The 18,099-nt window shown below is 38.9% G+C and overlaps 1 protein-coding gene and 2 pseudogenes across 1 annotated transcript; 2 read left to right on the forward strand and 1 right to left on the reverse strand.

Moving 5' to 3' along the window:
* The first annotated feature begins 2,719 nt into the window (after positions 1–2,719).
* On the forward strand, positions 2,720–4,149 carry LOC113197837 (olfactory receptor 1J4-like; annotated as a pseudogene).
* Positions 4,150–6,579: 2,430 nt separating this feature from the next.
* LOC144254611 (afadin- and alpha-actinin-binding protein pseudogene) lies at positions 6,580–8,583 on the reverse strand (annotated as a pseudogene).
* A 3,242-nt stretch (positions 8,584–11,825) lies between these two features.
* Positions 11,826–13,359, forward strand: LOC144254612 (olfactory receptor 1J21-like). Its single transcript, XM_077797983.1, has 2 exons — positions 11,826–12,535; positions 13,104–13,359. Exons 1-2 carry the CDS (start codon positions 11,829–11,831, stop codon positions 13,357–13,359), a joined length of 963 nt encoding a protein of 320 aa, XP_077654109.1. The 5' UTR covers positions 11,826–11,828.
* Positions 13,360–18,099: the final 4,740 nt, after the last annotated feature.

Raw genomic sequence — 18,099 nt, forward strand, 5'->3', positions numbered from 1 at the left:
TGTGGTGCTGAGGATCGAGCCCAGTGCCTCGTGCATGCTAGGTGAGCACTTTACCACTGAGCCACAACCCCAGCCCCCTGTATGTGCTTTTTATGTGGATGACTCGGTGTGATATTCGTGTGCTGTGTTGTGTGGAGCAGTGTTTTATTTATTAGTTGTGTGCAAATTTGTGTGAAAATGTGACTTTTTATTTAGAATGAGCATAGGTTAGAGTGGTCTATGATCCTCTGTGTGTGTAACAACATGCATGTTTTTACATATAACACACACAGTATTTAATCTGGAATAGATGAAAAGAGAAAATAAAAATTATGACCTGGCAATGTGTGTGTGCACATTCATGTGTTTGAATGTAGGATAAATAGCTGAATTCCCTTCTCACATCTCATCTCTTATTTCTAACAAAACAGGCAGCTCCCAGCAAGACCCTCCTGAAGGTAAGTGGGCAGAATTTCCCTGTGTGATTGAAGAGCTCAGTGTACTGTGTGGGCTCTTTTCTTCACTGGCCAGCAACAATGCCATATTCCACTACTGGGAATGCCATAGTGATCAAGGGCTCGTGTGCTGGTTGAACTTGGATCTGACCTCTGTGAAGCTCATCAGACTGAAATTTAGTTGAGACTAAAGATCTAAATCAACACGTGGCATATTGTAAGCATGCAATAAATGGGAACATGATCATTGCTCAATGCGTGAGCTTTCCAATTTGTTAGTTTTGGGCTGTCCAAGGGAGAGTATTTTGTGCAAGGATATAGGACACAGGCTCATATAAAGTCACTGTATTAGGACTGGGGTGTAACTCAGTGGTTAAACACTTGTCTAAGGCTGGGACTCAATCTTCAATACTGCACAAACAAACAAACAATAAAAACAACTCCCCAACAAACCTTTGTCAAATTCTTCCTGACAACTTCCACTCTTCGTTCATGAGGCTGTGTCCAGCTGTCGTTTTTGCACAGTGTGGCTTGAATCAAGTTTATCTTTTTGCTGATCCAGCCATTGAACTTGAGGATTTAATCGACATTTAACTTTTGGATTTTCTTCTAGAGATGCCTGAGTTCCAAGGAGAAGTCTGGTCCAGTGAATAGCAGTGGGTAGTCAGGTCCCCATCAGAGGTTTGTCACTTCTTCCTTCTGGACCTTCCCACTGATTGAGGAGCCTGAGCTCCTCTCTGCTCTTTGAAGAAGCTCTTCTGTCAGGTGCCGGTGCCTTGGAGTGATGGTCTCCCCTGGATGTTGGACGTCTTCATAGGACACTGTGGTGTCACCTTTGGGCTTTCCTGTTTCCTTGTCCAGGTGATGTGGATCATGGGTTGCCCAGTTCTCTTGTTCATCTTAACAACCCCACACTGCTTAAAGAAGTCTGCCAGATCATCAAGAGTCACATTGTCATTTAATCCTTGCAAATAAACTCACTGTTGTCAGAGTCTTCATCAGGATCTACTGGGGGGCCTTGATCAAGATCTGGTCCTTCATCCATGGGTCCACCAGCCTTATTGAAGCCGCCTCATTCTTCAGTACTGCCCATTCCACCTCATCCTCCTCCCTGCCCACCTCTGCTCATGCCTCCATGATCAAATCCTCCTCTTCTCCTGCCCCGGTTACCAGGGCCATTGAGTATGCCTTTGAAGTGTGATTCATATCTCTGTTTCCCATGAAACATGGAACATGAAAAAATGGAATGCCTGCTTCATAAGCACTCAGTAAATGTTTGCTGATAATGGAATTAAATGCACATAAGAGCCCTTTGCAAATTTTAATGTCTGATATAAGCAAGAGGCTGTACAGTCTGATTTGCCCAGGAAAGCTTTGGTGTGGACCTGTTGTACTGGTACAATTATTTTACAGCTTCTTTTCCACTCTTAAATGTGTCCAGATTTCAAAGCACCTAACACGATGTAGTGTCATCATATGTGTGAGTGCTGGTAGATAATCAAGCAGGTGGCTTGGAATAGTTTTGAACTCCTGAAGCAATTCCTAACGGTGTCCAGGATTTTATAACAAAATGAATGAGGATGAAGACCCAGTGGAGTAGGGGATCTGAGAACAATGGCAAAGATTGGAACTGTGACTATATTCATTATAACCTTGGTGACTTTGAATCTATTACTTAACTATCCTGAGATTTACTTTGCTGGTACCTAAATTTAACAGTTTAAAGTTATTAATACCTTTCTTCTCATAAGAGCTTGTCAGTTATTATCAATGCTAGGTAAATACTAGGAATTGGTCAGAATTAGATAACTATGAATTTTAGGTAAACAGACATCCCAATGCCAGAACATCAGGGAATCTTTAGGTCTCTGGAATTGGATGGGGAAAATTTTCATGCGTCTCTCTGTGCGTCCCCATATTGCAGACAGAGACAGAGGAAGAGAGAGAAAAGAGAGGACAAGAGAGAGGAGTTGGGTGAGGAACAAATGATGTTTCTAATGTTACTGCTATTAAGGAATTGATCCTCAGGATCCAGGATCTGGGCCTCTGCAGATTCTCAGGGTGTGAAATTTTCTAGGATTTAAACCTTTTTTCCCCTAGGCCCATAACTGTCTGGTCAGATGACCTCATAACTTTTCTTTTGGGTTCCTGCAGTTTGATATCAGAATTATCTGTTGGACTCATACTGCCAGGGCAGCTGGCTGGCCCTGGTACATGTTTCAGTGTGTGGGGCTCTGATCTAAGCTTACTACATGTATCAGCTTGTTTATTTCCTCCAGAACCCCATGACCAGGTAATAATAGTATTATCATGTTATAGAAGGGGGGCGTCGGAACATCCTGAGACAGCTGCCAAGGCCACTCAGGTGAGGGACTGCTGAGTTAGAGATCCACCTCAAGTCTCCTGGCCATGAAGCCATAGGTCTCGCTCAGTTGTCTATAAAATGCTTATAATGTGTGGGCTATAAGAGGGAAGAGACTTAGGGAATCTAATTTTATGTGAGATTCCCAGTTCCAAAAATAGTGTGTGGGATGTGGTTGAGTAAATGAATAAATTTACACTGTCTCCCTTGAAGGAAACCTTGTTTGCATTGAAAATCTGATGACCTGTTTCCAGAATGAGGCAGACTGGAGAGTCAGACAGCAAAGTGTGAGGTTTTCCTGAATTTTAACGCAGTCCCCAGAGAAAACAGCATGTGGCTATGATGCACATCTGGTGAGGAAAACCACCACATATCATCTCTCACACTTCCTACTCACTTTTCTCCTTCTGTCCCCAAGAAAGAGAAAAACACCACGAACCAAAGCAGTTGTGTCCGAGTTCCTCCTCCTGGGGCTCCCCAACTGGCCAAGGCAGTGGGGCATCTTCTTCACCCTGTTCCTGGGCATGTACTTGACCACGGTGCTGGGGAACCTGCTCATCATCCTGCTCATCAGGCTGGACTCTTGCCTCTACACCCCCATGTACTTCTTCCTCAGCCACTTGGCCTTTTCTGATGTCTCTTTATCATCTGTCACTGTCCCTAAGATGCTCAGGAACATGCAGACTCAGCACTTATCCATCCCCTATGAGGAATGCATTTCTCAGATGTATTTTTTCTTACTTTTTGTATGTGTTGACAATTTTCTTCTTGCAGTGATGGCCTATGACAGGTATGTGGCCATTTGCCACCCCCTCCACTACGCCATCATCATGAGGAAGGAGCCGTGTGTCTTACTGGCGGCTGGGTCCTGGTTCTTCTCTTGTGTACATGCCCTCTTGCATACCCTCCTCCTGTCCCACCTGTCCTTCTGTGCTGACAACACCATCCCCCACTACTTCTGTGAACTCACTGAACTCCTGAAGCTGACCTGCTCAGATGACTCCCTCAATGAGCTAGTTATCCTCGCTGAGGGGGGAGTGTTAATGCTCCTGCCTTTGAGTGCTATTTTGGGCTCTTATGTCTGCATTGGGGCCACTGTCCTAAGGGTCCCCTCCACTAAGAAGATCTGCAAAGTTCTGTCCACTTCTTCTTGGTGTTTTTGTACTATGGGACCCTTGCAATTATTTATTTCTTTCCTTCCTCAAACAATTCCCAAGTCAAGGATGTCATTGCTTCAGTTATGTATACAGTGGTGACACCTATGTTGAATCCCTTGTCTATAGCCTGAGGAATAAAGAAATGCAATTGGCTCTGAGGATATTCTATAGAAAAGGGGTTACAGTTACCAAGTGATGTTTACCCACTCATGTTCTTAATTCTCCTAGAGATGCTTCTTGAGATAATTCCTTGAAAATTTGTGCAGGTGGCTGTAGTAGACTGCAAAAGTGGTCACAGTACTTTGCATCCTTTCCTTTCCATTGTGGAATTTATTTCCCTACCTCTTGAATCTGAGCAGATCTTGTGACTTATTGTGACTTTAGCTTTGTAGTAATGATGCTATAATATTTCCAAGGTGAGGCAGAGTTTATTCCTGCTGCTCTTGGAACCAGAGACCACCAGGTAAGCCAGCCTACGCTAGGCTTCACAGAGATGAGAGGGCACTTGGAGAACAAAGGTGCCCCTGCTAACTGCCAGCTTCCAGGTGACCTGGTCAGTGACAGTGGGGGCTTGAATGAGTCCCTGTTGAGATCAGCTGAACCTAGCCAAGACCAGATGCACCTTCTGGCTGAGCCAGTCCAGGCTAAATTTCCATCTCGTAGAATCATCATACCAACATATGGTTAAAGTACTGAATCTTAGGATTATTAAGCACAAAGGTCAACTGATACAATTATTGCTCTTACCACTGGTTTGATCCAAATTTCCCTGATATCAATGGTCCTCCCCTTTCTGTCACCTACTGGGATTGTGTTCTTTTCCCATCATCTAGAACTCTCTGTCTTCAAAACACACAGGCTCATAGACACTCCATGATGGTCCTCAAATTCTTAGCTTTAGGCAGATCTCTTGTTCATGCCATTCTCTTATAACCCTCACTTCTGTCAAGTGTAAGAGTCATACTTGTAAATATGCTACCTCATCAATATGAAGAGAGATGAATGACTTATGATGTAAAAATACATGAACTTCCTATTTTTTATGAAAGATTACATTAGCAATATGTCTCTTCTTAAATACTAATGATCAATAAATATATGAAAAATGTTCAACATCACTAGCAATTATAGAAATGCAAATTAAAACTACACTGAGATTTTTATCTCACTTTAGTCAGAATGGCAATTATGAAGAATACAAGTAACAATAAATGTTGATGAGGATTGCAAATTGGTGCAACCACTCTGGAAAGCAATATGGAGATTCCTCAGAAAACTTGGAATGGAACCACCGTTTGACCCAGTTATCCCACTCCTCAGCATATACCCGAAGCACTTAAAATCAGCATGCTATAGCAACACTGTCACATCAATGTTCATAACAGCTCAATTCACAATAGTTAAGATATTCTAGGTACTCTTCAACAAATGAGTGGAGCAAGAAAGTGTGGTACATAAACACATGCAATATTACTTCATCATAAAGAAGAATGAAGTTATGGCATTTGAAGGTAAATGGATGGAGCTGGAGAATATTATGCTCAGGGAAATAGCCAATCCCTGAAAAATGAAAGCCGAATGTTCTCTCTGACATGTGAATGCTGATTCATAATAGTTGGAGGCAGGGAGGAAGGAAAGTGGGAGGGGCATAAGAAAGACAGTAGAAAGAATTGGACATAACATTCCTATGTTCATATGTAAATACATGACCAGTGTAACTCTACATTGTGTACAACCACAAGAATGGAAAGTTATACTCCAAGTATGTATGATATGTCAAAATACATTCTATTGCTATGTATAACTAAGAAAACAAATTTTAAAAAGGCTTTTCTTTTTGAAGAGAAGTGATTTTACATAGATTAGATTAATAGTGTGTTATTTTCTTACTCAAGGTACTGATACCAAGTTTAAAAGAATTCTCAATGTGATATGATACTCTTCTTTATTTAGAATAAAATTTCACAATTTAAAACTTAAATGAAGAGACTGGGAGGGGCACTACTAAGGTTTATTTCTTTATCTGACGGACAGCTTCATAGGTGTGTTTCTTTTGAGATTATTCACCAAATTGTGCATTTAGTGTATTGTTGATACTCTCTATTTAGTGTTGTTAATGGAAGTATGTTGTACTTCCATTAACAAGTATTTATTACTAATTAGACATCATTTGAATCTATCTTAGAGTTACCCATGTTACTCTCCTGTCTCCTCTTAGGAGGAGATAACTATTTTGTATTTGGTGTTAAAGATTCTGGTGGTTTGTTTTTTGCCCAGGGCCCCATCCTTGTGATTCATTTAATATTACTGTATTAGAGATCTCATTTCTGAATATAGACAACAGTGAGTTAGGGCTTCAATGTATATATTTTCTTGAGGAAGTGCCAGACACAGACGTTCAGTTAAGAAATGCATAGGCATATAATTCTTTATTTCTGTGTTTTGCTATATTATTGGAGTCTTGTTTTTTCTTTTGATATTATATTTTTAAATTTATCTATTTTATGGCATAATATTTCTTTCTTTTTCTTTTTTTTTATTAGAGATGACTGACTTTATGGCATACCCTGTTTCAACTTAGATGTGAAATCTGATGAACATGTTAATGAAAAAAAAAAATCCCATCCACACATCTAGGGTAAGTCATCTTTTTCCACATGAGAATTTGTATAGGTCAAGGAGCATCCACTGTAGCAACCTTCCTGTGACCCAGGTCTTGATGCTATGCTCCATTTCTGATTTGTACATTCTCTTCCAACCTGATTTGGTGTAGTTTCTTCAGGAGTTATATTCAGTACATTGATTGAACTATGTTCAGATACACAGGAACGTGTTGGACAAAAGTCTGAAGTAGAAGGTGAAGCAGGAAGAGATTTAGTCAGTTTAGAAATGCAAACTGGAGACCCATTAGACACACTGTGAGGCTTCTTCTGCTGTGTCCTTGAGTGCACTATAAGATTGTCCCGATCAGAACTTCCTGAGAAGGCACTGAAAAGTTTCACATTTTCTGAGTTCTGGTGGTCAAATGTAGTCATATTTAAAAACTGCTGTTTTAACCAACTGGCTCTTTCTTCTTCAAAAGCCTTTCTCTCCAATCCTAAGCGAATAGCAGCTTCTGTAAAGTTTCGTCTTTCTTTCTCAAAATTCTTTTTTTGCTCTTTAAAAAGGGACCATTCTTCTTTGAGGTGTTCCTTTTCTTCCAACAAATAACAGTCTCGTAATAGTGAAGTGGTATCACATGCAGTAGCGAGCTGCTGCTGTAAAAGTTGCTGCTGTGTTTTAATCATTTCTTTACATTGCTGAATTTCTAACTCCAGTTTCTCAGTTTCTTATTCATGGTCTTGTCGTGATATCACATCTTCATCATTAAAACCTTCTAAATGTACCTTTGAAACTTGATTATCAAATTTTTCTACATGACTTTTCAAAATTCTCCACTGTTTTCTGATGCTGTTTGTAAGCTGCTCTCTCACAGTTTCACAAGATAGGTCCCACATACTCTCTCTGGTTAGTTCTCCAGCATCTTCTTCAACATCAGAGATAACAGTTCCTGTACTATCATCTGCTCTTTCTCTAGGTTTCTTCTTTTGGGGAGAAAGAAGAGAAATCATTTCCTTTTTCATTTGCTGAAGAACCTTCTTAAGTTCAGCATTTTCCATTAGGATTTGTTTCTGACGATATTCATAATCATTCAAGAGAATTTTGTACATTTCATCTTCATTCCTGGCTTCTGTTTTACCAGTCCTCCAGGAGCCTTTTTTTCCATCAGCTCTCCCCACATAATTTAAAACGTCCATGGTTATTTTTTTATCCTTCTTGTTCATAACAAGTTGATGCAGACGTTCCTTTAGCTTATTATATTCACGTTCTTTTCTCTTCATATCATGATTATACTGAGTAGCTTGGCTTGCAATGATATTTTGTAATTTTTGTACCTCATCTTTTTCATTTTTCAGGAGCTGATGCAAATTCCTGTTTTTGCATTGCAATTGTCTGTCTCTCTCCTGAAGCCCAATCATTTCCCTCCTGGAGGTTTCCAGTTGTTCCTTAAGTTTTGCATAGTAGTTCTGCAGATGGTCCATATCACTTCCCAGTTTCAGATTCTTTGTTTCCACATTTTCCTGAGCTAGAAGGTTCTTCTGCTGAAGTACAAGTAGCTCATTCATACAATTCAAAACAGCAACTATATTTAATTCTCTTTTTGTGTCTTTACTTTTGGATTCTTCATATAATGAAGGAAAACCAAAAGTGGTCAATTCCTGATCAAGATATGAAATACTTTGTTCAATATTCTCTTCTGTGCAGAAGGCACTGAAAAAGCTGTGCACATTTTTTGATAAAGGTATTGAAGAACATAGCACTTGCTGTGAATATAGACTTGATGGAGACATCTTTGTTTCTGAGGTATATTGAGAGATATTTTTACTTTCTGCAGACAGACCTGGATCTGTAATAGTCATCCAATCTCCCATAGCAATTTCCAGAGCCAGGATACCTGAGGAACCAGTTTAGCACTGAAACATGTAGACCAGCTGCTGTCACTCTTCTAAGTAGGCATCTCCGTCACAGCCCCCGGGAGCGGCGGGGAGTCACCGCTCGCGGTGTCCAAGAGCGGCTCCCGCAGCCCCGCGGGCCGGCACAGGCGCGGCGGGTATTTTATGGCATAATATTTCTACAATATTCTTTATGTAAAAATATCATGACTTCTTAGAACTTTCAGCAACTTACTGAAACCCTTTCTCAAAATAAAATATTAAAAGGACTGGGGATGATGCTCAGTGATAAAGCGCCCTTGGGTTCAATCCCTGGTACGAAAGCAAACAAAACCAAACAAAAACCCCAACCAACCAAACAAACCCCAAACACCACAACTTGCTGAAATAATTTTCCATTTTTCTGCTATCACAATGTTGTTATGAAACTTCTTATTTATGTCTCCAGTAGAACATATACAAGTCATCTTTGGGCTATAAATCTTACATTGGAATTGGGGTTCAATTTCAACTAAACATAATGTCACAATATTTCCATATTGCAAGTGACTAAGATTTCAGACACAGCATCATCAGCAAAGAACACTCTCAAATTATTTTTTCAATCTCTTGATATAAATAGATGTTTTGAGGTTTTAGTTTCTCTCTGCTTGTTCCTGAGGTTGACCATCTTACCATCTTCTTATGTGGTTATTAGCTCATTTGAGGTTCTTTTGTCTGAAAGCCTTGTTAATCTTATTTGCCTGCTTTTCAGCTTTTCTGTATGGATACATGGATCTAATTTACTATTAAATAATAAAGGGGCAAGATATGAATGGGAATGAGAAAGATGGGATAAACGTTGTGTGGAAGATGATAGAGATGAAGATCCTCTAGGTATCCAGATCTGGGGAAGTAGTAATGTCAGTTGTTAATTGTTTTCTCAATTGTGATATGTTTTCTCATATTGTTTCATCAGTTGAGGAATCATGGGGGGGTCATTGACATTTTTTAACTCCATGAATGCAAGGATGGGGGAAGTGACAATGAAGTTCTGGCTTGAGAAGGTAGGATTTGTCAATCCTTGACTTGTAGGAAACAGGCAGGTTCCCTGCAGCACTATCATCAAGGAAACAGATGGTTAACCATGACCCATCGGACCCAGAATCATTCGGGAAGTCTAAACTTATTGTAGGATTTCTTCACTCAATAGCAGCTTCATATACAGATTGATTTTTAATTGAACCAATTAATAACATTGATAAATATTCACAGATCTTCACCTTGAATAATTGAGCACATGATATTCATTGACTACCAGGTATTGAAGAAAGGGAGATGAAGATGTATGCAATGGATTTGGCATCGTTTTTTTTAAAGGGGTTGAGTGGAAATCATACTTTGAATGGTTATTTCGTGATTTTGTGAATAACTTGCATCAGCAGATGCTGACAGCTCAGCTTTTAGGCAAAAGACTAAGATTTATAGAAACTGTGTTGCATTCTCTGGGTCCAGGAATGACGACCAGTTATAAACTCCATCACTCTCTTGTGATGGGATTAGAATGTTTCCAGTGTTCTTGATTTAGCCTGGGGTCAGAAGCAAAAAACTGTTGTTATCAAACTCAAGTTCAAGCTTGGTTTATTATGGATTCTGAGTCACATTATTGCAATGTAAACAGAAGGCAAAAAGCTTTGTGGATCATCAAGTTCCTGATGGTTATCATCATTATTCCTTCAAGGGTGAATTCTCCTATGCCTGCTTCATCAAAAAGCTCTTCTCCCAAGGGAGCCAATTTATATCCTGTTTGTCTTTAGTTGACCTGGGAATAGTGTGATTGACCCCCAGGGCATCTCCCTGGTTTGTCAACTTAGAACTCACTGTGACTTCTTGAGAGCTGTGAATAAACATATATTGGTATATCTATCTTGGATGGTTCTTAACTGCTGAGTCTTCTGCCTGTCACAGTGGAACTTTGAGACCTACAGAGTTACTACCTGTTTCACATATTTTGCACCTTCTAGAGAGAAATAGAAGGACCTTCCCAAGGCTTGTAGCTGAAGGTACTTGAGCTTATCATCTAAGGGGCCTTGTTAGAGCAGGAGCAGAAATTACATTAAATATAAGTTTATGTTTGTGTATGTGTGTGTGCAGTGTGGTACTTCATGCCACACAATATGACAAATAGCTCCATGTAAAATGATTTATCTTGAACTGAGTGTCTATCCAATTTTGAGAGAGTTGGATAAACCCAAATTTCCATGTTGAATTATTTTCTCAAACTGATCTAATTTTGAGATGTTAGAAAAATATGCCTCATTTTGTTTATCTTTAATCCATACTAAGTCTTGTTAGTATTTCTTTCAAATTTTACACCAAATGTTTCTAATTTTATTCATCTCCATTGCCTTAATCCAGTTGTAAAATGATATTATTTTGTGTCTAAATTGTTGCCATGACTTCCTAGTCAGATTGTTGCTGACACTCTTACCTTTCTAGTCTGATTCTCTACCCAGAAAACTCAAGATATTTAAACTTTCAGTCACATGTTTACTGAAGCATTTTCTTGGTTATACTTTGGCTTTGAGAATAGAATTGAAACTTTCCATGTGTCAGAGGCCTGATGTACTCGGGCTCCTCAAAAATTCTTCCGCTCCATGCCCTTTGCAGGATGATATGCTCTTCAATTTCTCTGATCCTCCAGTGCCCTAGCCCCGACCTCTCCAGCAACTTAAGAGGAGTGCTTGTATTTTAGTCTTCATGACAGACTTTTATGTTCAGAGCACATAAGAAACTGAACCCCACAGTGGATTAGACAAAGGGGGATGAAGAAAGGGGAGGGGGATGGGAATAGGAAAGAAAGTAGAATGAACTGGACATCACTTTCCTACAGTGAAACTCCACATCATGTAAACCACAAGAATGGGATTCTAATTAGAATAAGTTATATTCCCACATATATGTTTATGTCTGAGTACATTCTGCTGTCATAGATATCTAAAAAGAACAAATAAAACATAAAAAATAAACTGGACCTCAGTACTCTAGTCTCTTGTATTGTGACAGTCTATTAGAATTGTGAATATGTGCTTATTAATTCCCTGATCTCAAGTTCGTATCATAAACCCTGGACTTCTCAAGTTGGAGCCTGGTCTCATCTGATGATTCTTCATGTTTCATGGTTTCTTCAAAAGATAATGTGTTGGTTCCTAGGTGAGCAAATAATAAACTTTGTCCAGACCATCCCCAGTGCATTTGTATGGCAAAAAGCCTGAGATATTCAGATTAAAATGCACGTACATGGTTTGAAACCTTGATTTTATTTTGTAATAGACTCAGTAAATTCTCATTCTTTTCCATTTCCATCTCTTTTTCATCTCCAGCAAAAGAGAACTTGAAGAGCATGAGGAGGGATAATCAGAGCAGTGTGTCCAAGTTCCTCCTCCTGGGGCTCCCCATCCAGCCACAGCAGCAAGGCATGTACTACGCCCTGTTCCTGGGCATGTACCTGACCACGGTGCTGGGGAACCTGCTCATCATCCTGCTCATCAGGCTGGACTCTCGCCTGCACACCCCCATGTACTTCTTCCTCAGCCACTTAGCCCTCACCGACATCTCTTTCTCCTCAGTCACGGCTCCAAAGATGCTCATGAACATGCTGACACACACTCAATCCATCTCCTATGCTGGGTGCATTTCCCAGGAATTTTTTTCCTTATTGTTTGGGGGTCTTGACAGCTTCCTTATGACCTCAATGGCCTATGACAGGTATGTGGCCATCTGTCACCCCCTGCACTACACCACCATCATAAGCCAGAGCCTCTGTTTACTGCTAGTGGTTGTGTCCTGGGTCTTGTCCTTTGCCATTGCCCTTGTGCACACCCTCCTCCTAGCCTGTCTCTCTTTCCTTAGAGGCAACACTGTTCACCACTTCTTCTGTGACCTCTCTGCCTTAGTGAAGCTGTCCAGCTCTGACGCCACCATCAATCAGCTGGTCATCCTCACTGTAGGATTAGCAATTGTTACCCTGCCATTCATATGTATTCTGGTCTCTTATGGCCACATTGGGGCCAGTGTCCTTGTAAGAGTAAAAGAAATTGAAGTTAAAGTGTAAACGACCGGGTATTGTAAAGTTTCTAAGCTGCAGAGCCTGAGTTAAAATGTAAAGGACCAGGTATTGTTAAGTTCCTATGCTACACCCAAAAACCTGAAATTCCTGTAGCTGTTAGGACAATTCCCGGGACTGCCCAGTAGATATTCCCCCTGACCATTTAGTTGTTTAATAACCTAGGACCCTGTGCAGCTTGGCACGTAGGCATTCAGGGCCCAAACCAATCGGTTTTAATGTATCCCCTCCTTAGGATTGACCTATCACCCCCGCCCGACCTGTTCCCGCCAATGAATGTACTAATCATGTTCAGGAATTGTTTGATTTTCCCGAGGTGTATGATGATTTGTTAAAGGGGACCATGACGTATGTAAAGTTCCTGCCCTCCCCAAAAAGTGTACTTAAGCACTGCTCAACCCCTGCTCAGGGCTCTGGGCCGCTCTCCCTTGTTGAGTGAGCACGGAGCCCCAGCACGCTGGATTCTCAATAAACCCCCTTCTGCGGTTGCATGAGTTGGTCTCTTGGTGGTCTCTTCCTCTGACCTTCGCTGGACCCTTACATCCTGAGAAGACCCTCCATCAAGGGCATCTGCAAAGCCTTTTCCACATGTGGCTCCCACCTCTCTGTGGTTTCTCTGTACTATGGAGCCATTATTGCACTCTACTTTGTCCCCTCATCCAATAACTCTAGTGACGAGGATGTCATTGTGTCTGTGTTTTACACTCTGATCACCCCCATGCTGAATCCCTTCATCTACACTCTGAGGAATTGGGATATCAAAGGGGCTCTGAGAATTATTCTCAGCAGAAGAGCATTGTCAGTGTGATGGCATTGTTTCCTGTTAACTGGAAATGAGACCTCAGTCCTGCACAGGAATCCTTTCCTATCTGAACTGGTGCTTTTAGTGAATCTTGATATGGCACTCATTGTCTTCTGCCTGTATTTCACCTTGGATATAGTTTTCCTCTGTGTTTGATTGTCTTGGTCCTGAGAATTTTGGGATTTTTATTAGTGTATTATAGTTATACATAATATTGGGGTTTAATTTGACATAATTCTGGAAGCATTCTGGAATATAATTCGCTCCATTTTAGGTCTCAGCACTTCCTCTTCTCTTCCCTCCTCCTCCCGCTCTTGCCCTCCTTTTATTCTACTGTTTTTTCTTCCATTTATTCATTGTTTCTTTTTCTTTCTTCCTTTTTTTGGGGGTACTGGGCATTAAACTTAGGAGCACTCAACCACTGAGCCACATCCCCAGCCCTACTTTTTGTATTTTATTTAGAGACAGGGTCTACACTGAGTCGTTTACTGCCTCCGTTCTTGCTGAGGCTGCCTTTGAACTCACAATCCTCCTGTCTCAGCCTCCCTAGCTGCTGGGATTACAGGCGTGTGCAACCATGCCCAGGACTTCCTTTTAAAATTAATTAATTATTTTTTGTTGTTTTTAGATATACATGACAGTAGGGTGTATTTTGACATATTATACATACATGGGGTGCAACCCATTTCAATTCTGATCCTGTTCTTGTGGTTGAACATGATGTGGAGTTATACAGGTTGTGCATTCATCATGAGTATATAAAAGTTACGTTGGATTTGTTCTACTGTCTTTCCTATTTCCATCCCCACTCCCTTCCCTTCATTCCCCTTTGTCTAATCCACTGAACTTCTGTTTTTCTCCTCCTTACGGTCCCTTGTTAGGGGTTAGCATCCACATATCAGAGAGGACATTTGACCTTTGGTTTCTTGGGACTGACCTCTTTAAATTTGTTTCCGTAATTGTTGCTTTAGAGATATACATAAAGGTGAAAATGACTTTGCTATTTTCACGTAGGTACATTGTGTACATAATTCGGTCAATTGCATTTCACTGTTCCTCCATTTTCCCGTCCCTCATCTCTCCTGCTCTGTCCCTGTCTATTCTCCATTGATTTCCATTCTATTTTCATGATATTCCCCCATATTTCCTGCTTATTCTACCTTCTGCAAATGAGAGAAAACATTTGGCTGTCGACTTTCTGAGTCTGGCTTATTTCACTTACTGATATTCTCTAATTTCATCCATTTTTTTTTACCAGCAAATGCCATAATTTTATTATTTTTGGCTGAGTAACACTCTGTTCTCTCTATATGCCACATTTCCTTTACCATTTGTCTGTTTTGGGGCACCTGGACTTTTTCTATAGCTTGGCTATTGTGAATTGTGCTGCTCTAAACATTGATGTGCCTGTGTCACTATAATATTCTGATTTTAATTCATTTGTACAAATACCAAGGAATGGAATCGCTGGTTTATACAGTGGTTTCATCTATAGTTTTTTGAGAAAACTCCATACTGCTTTCCAGAGTGGTTACACTAATTTACAGTCCCATCAACAGTGCATGAGTGTACATTTTCCCTGCACATCCTTTCTAACTTATTATTTGTATTTGATAATTGACATTTTGACTGGAGTGAGATAAAATCTCAGTGTAGTTTTGGTTTGCATTTTCCTGATAACTTGGGATGTTAAACATTTTTTTCATATATTTGGTGACCATTTGTATTTATCTTTTTAGTTATTTCCCCCCATTTGTTAATTAGGTTATTTGTTTCTTTTGGGTGTTTCATTTTTTTTCATTCTGTGTATAGTCTAGGTATTAATTTTCTGTTAGAGTAGTACCTGGCCAAGATTTTCTTCCATTTTATAGGCTCTCTCTTAATGCTCTATTTGCTGTGCAGAAGCCTTTTAATTCTTTTCCACTTATTTGTTCTTTTTTTTTTTTAAATTTCTTCAGCCTTAGGGGTCATGTTAAAGGAGTCATAGTACCACTATGTTGGAATGTTGAGCTTCTTCCCGCCTCCCCCCACCCCCCCAATAATTGTGACGTTTCTTGTCTCATATTTGAATACTTGATTCACTTTGAGTTGACATTTTGTGAGTTGAATGTAAGGGATCTAATTTCATTTTCCACATACGTATATCCATTTTCTTGGGAAGTTTTTGAAAACATATCTGTGCTACTGTATTTTCCTGTTTTTTTTTTGTATTCATAAGGGTATTCCTGTCCATCAGAAAGTTAAAAAGTTTTAAAAATATTTAGGATTGAATCCAAGCTTACACATGCAAGTGTTGGACCATCGAGCTATCCCTGAAGCTCATTTTATTTTTTATTTTGAGACTGTGTCTTATTAAATTACCCAGACTGGCCTCCAGCTTGGAATCTCTTGCCTCAGCATCCCAGAGATTGGGATTACAGGTGTGCCCCACTCTGTCTGGCTCAAACAGTTTAAAGTTTAATGTAGTTGCAGATTTTAGTCTTTTTTTTTTTTGATACTGCAAACTGTCAAAGTAAAGCTTATTCCTCTCTCAAGATAACAAGAAATTTTATTTTGATAAATTCACGATTTTTATTTTTGTTTTAACTGTATGATAAATTTTGAATTTATTTGCTGGTAAGCTTAATTAGGAAACCTGTTTTCCTTTGTAACTTTTAAAATACATTTATTTAATTGACTCATAATATTTTGTGTATTTATGAGTTTTCATGTGGTGTTTTGATATATGGGTACATTGAATAATGTAAAAATTAAGGTAAGCATAATTGCTTTCTCAATTATATAATTTATTTTGTGGTGAGAACATTCAAAATCTCTTTTTGTAATTTTTTGTGTATATAGGAATTACCATTAACTTTAATTACCCCACTCACCAGACTTATTTCTTCCATCTAACTTTGTGCTTATTGATCAACTGTTCTGCATCCTTCCTTTCCTCATATTCTCCCTAGTTGTTTATAATTTTTTATTAATTGTCCACATTTTATTTTTGTTTTAGTAATTACAACTAGGAATACAACTTTTTCCCCTTAAAATTGGTAGGCCTGGTCACAAGTAAAAATAAAATGGCTTTCCATAAAGGACCAGGACAATGGCCAACACAGAATGGATATGGGTCTTAAGTAACAAACAGAAGCTTAACTGTAAATCTTGTGAACATATTTCTCAAACCTCAGTGATATTTTTCCCATTTTACTGGAAATTGTATTTTCATCTTTATAAAAATACTGAAATATACACACTAAACAGTATAAATATACGCAGTTGAAATATAAATGTGGATACATAATGTTGTACTGTGCATATATATGTATATGTATTCAAATGTGACATATGAACATTTAAATTTAAAATAATAATATTAAAAATTTCTTTAATTATCTCTAAGCTTAAATGATAGAAAGTTAACAATATCATTGAAAATCTTATAAACCCTCCTCAATTGTATCTGCATTCCCTTTGAAGGTACCCAGTACCTTGACTATTTTAAATTATTCCTTTACACTTATTGGAATTTTAACACTTTGGTAGTAATCTCTCAATTGTGTCCATTGCAGAACTACACATAAAAGAAATTGGACTGTATTTATTCTACTATATTTTGCTTTTATTGTCTTCTATTGTCCATATAAAATTCATCTATGTATTTTCAACTTCCAATCTGACAATATAACACACTTATCTGCTTGATATTCAGTGACCACTCCTCCACCCCCAGCATTTTACTACTATGAACAACAGAGCTATATAGCATTCTTGTGAATGTGCATATGAAATACATTTTATAAGCTGTATGTTGACATAGTATGGTTTAGATATGTGGAATCCCTCAAAAGTTCATGTGAGACAATACAAGATGTTCAGAGGTGAAATGATTAGATTATGAGAACTATAACCGTTGATTAACACACTTGAGTGGATAGTTGGGTGGTAACTGGAGGCAGGTAGGATGTGGCTGGAAGAACATTTCTTGGGGGTATATATTTTTTCCTGGTGAGCAGAGCTCTCTCTCTGCTGTTCGTTTGCCATGTCTGGAGTGGATCTGTCATGTCTTTCCACCATGATGTTCTGCCTTACTTTGGGTCCAAAGCTATGCATCATTGACCATTGACTGAACCTCTGAAACCATGAGTCAAATTAAACTTTTCCTCCACACAGTTCTTCTTGTCAGGTCTTTTGGTCAAAAGCTGACTAAAACATAAGAATCACTGGATTATTGGGCATGTGTATATCCAATATAACTATCACTGCCAAACTCTTCTAAAAAATAGTTACACTAAGAAGCCAATCTGAAAAGGCTACTATATACTATTTGATTCCAACTATACGACATCCTCAAAAATGCAAAAGTACAGAGATAGGAAAATAATCAGTGGTTGCTAAGGGTTTGTGGTAAGCTAGAGTGATGAGTAGGTATAGTAAAGGGGATTTTTGGGACAGAAAAATTATTTGTATAATGCTGTAATTTTTTAAATATGTCTCCATATTTTGTTTAAACCAAAAATAAAAACCAAAGAAACCACAACTATACAAGAAACATTAACCCTAATGTAAACTATGGACTTTCATTAATTATAATATATCAATATTAGTTAACTTGTGAAAACTATACTATAACAATGCAAGAATCTTAAGAACTGAAAAATACTATTAAGCTAGTGGACCTGACAGATATTTATAGAGTATTTCATCCTTTGACAATGGAATTCACTTTCTTCTCAGTGGCACATGAAACCTTCTTTAAAA

Source organism: Urocitellus parryii, chromosome 4 (genome assembly GCF_045843805.1).
Source record: "Urocitellus parryii isolate mUroPar1 chromosome 4, mUroPar1.hap1, whole genome shotgun sequence".
In the NCBI taxonomy this organism is placed as follows: Eukaryota; Metazoa; Chordata; class Mammalia; order Rodentia; family Sciuridae; genus Urocitellus; species Urocitellus parryii.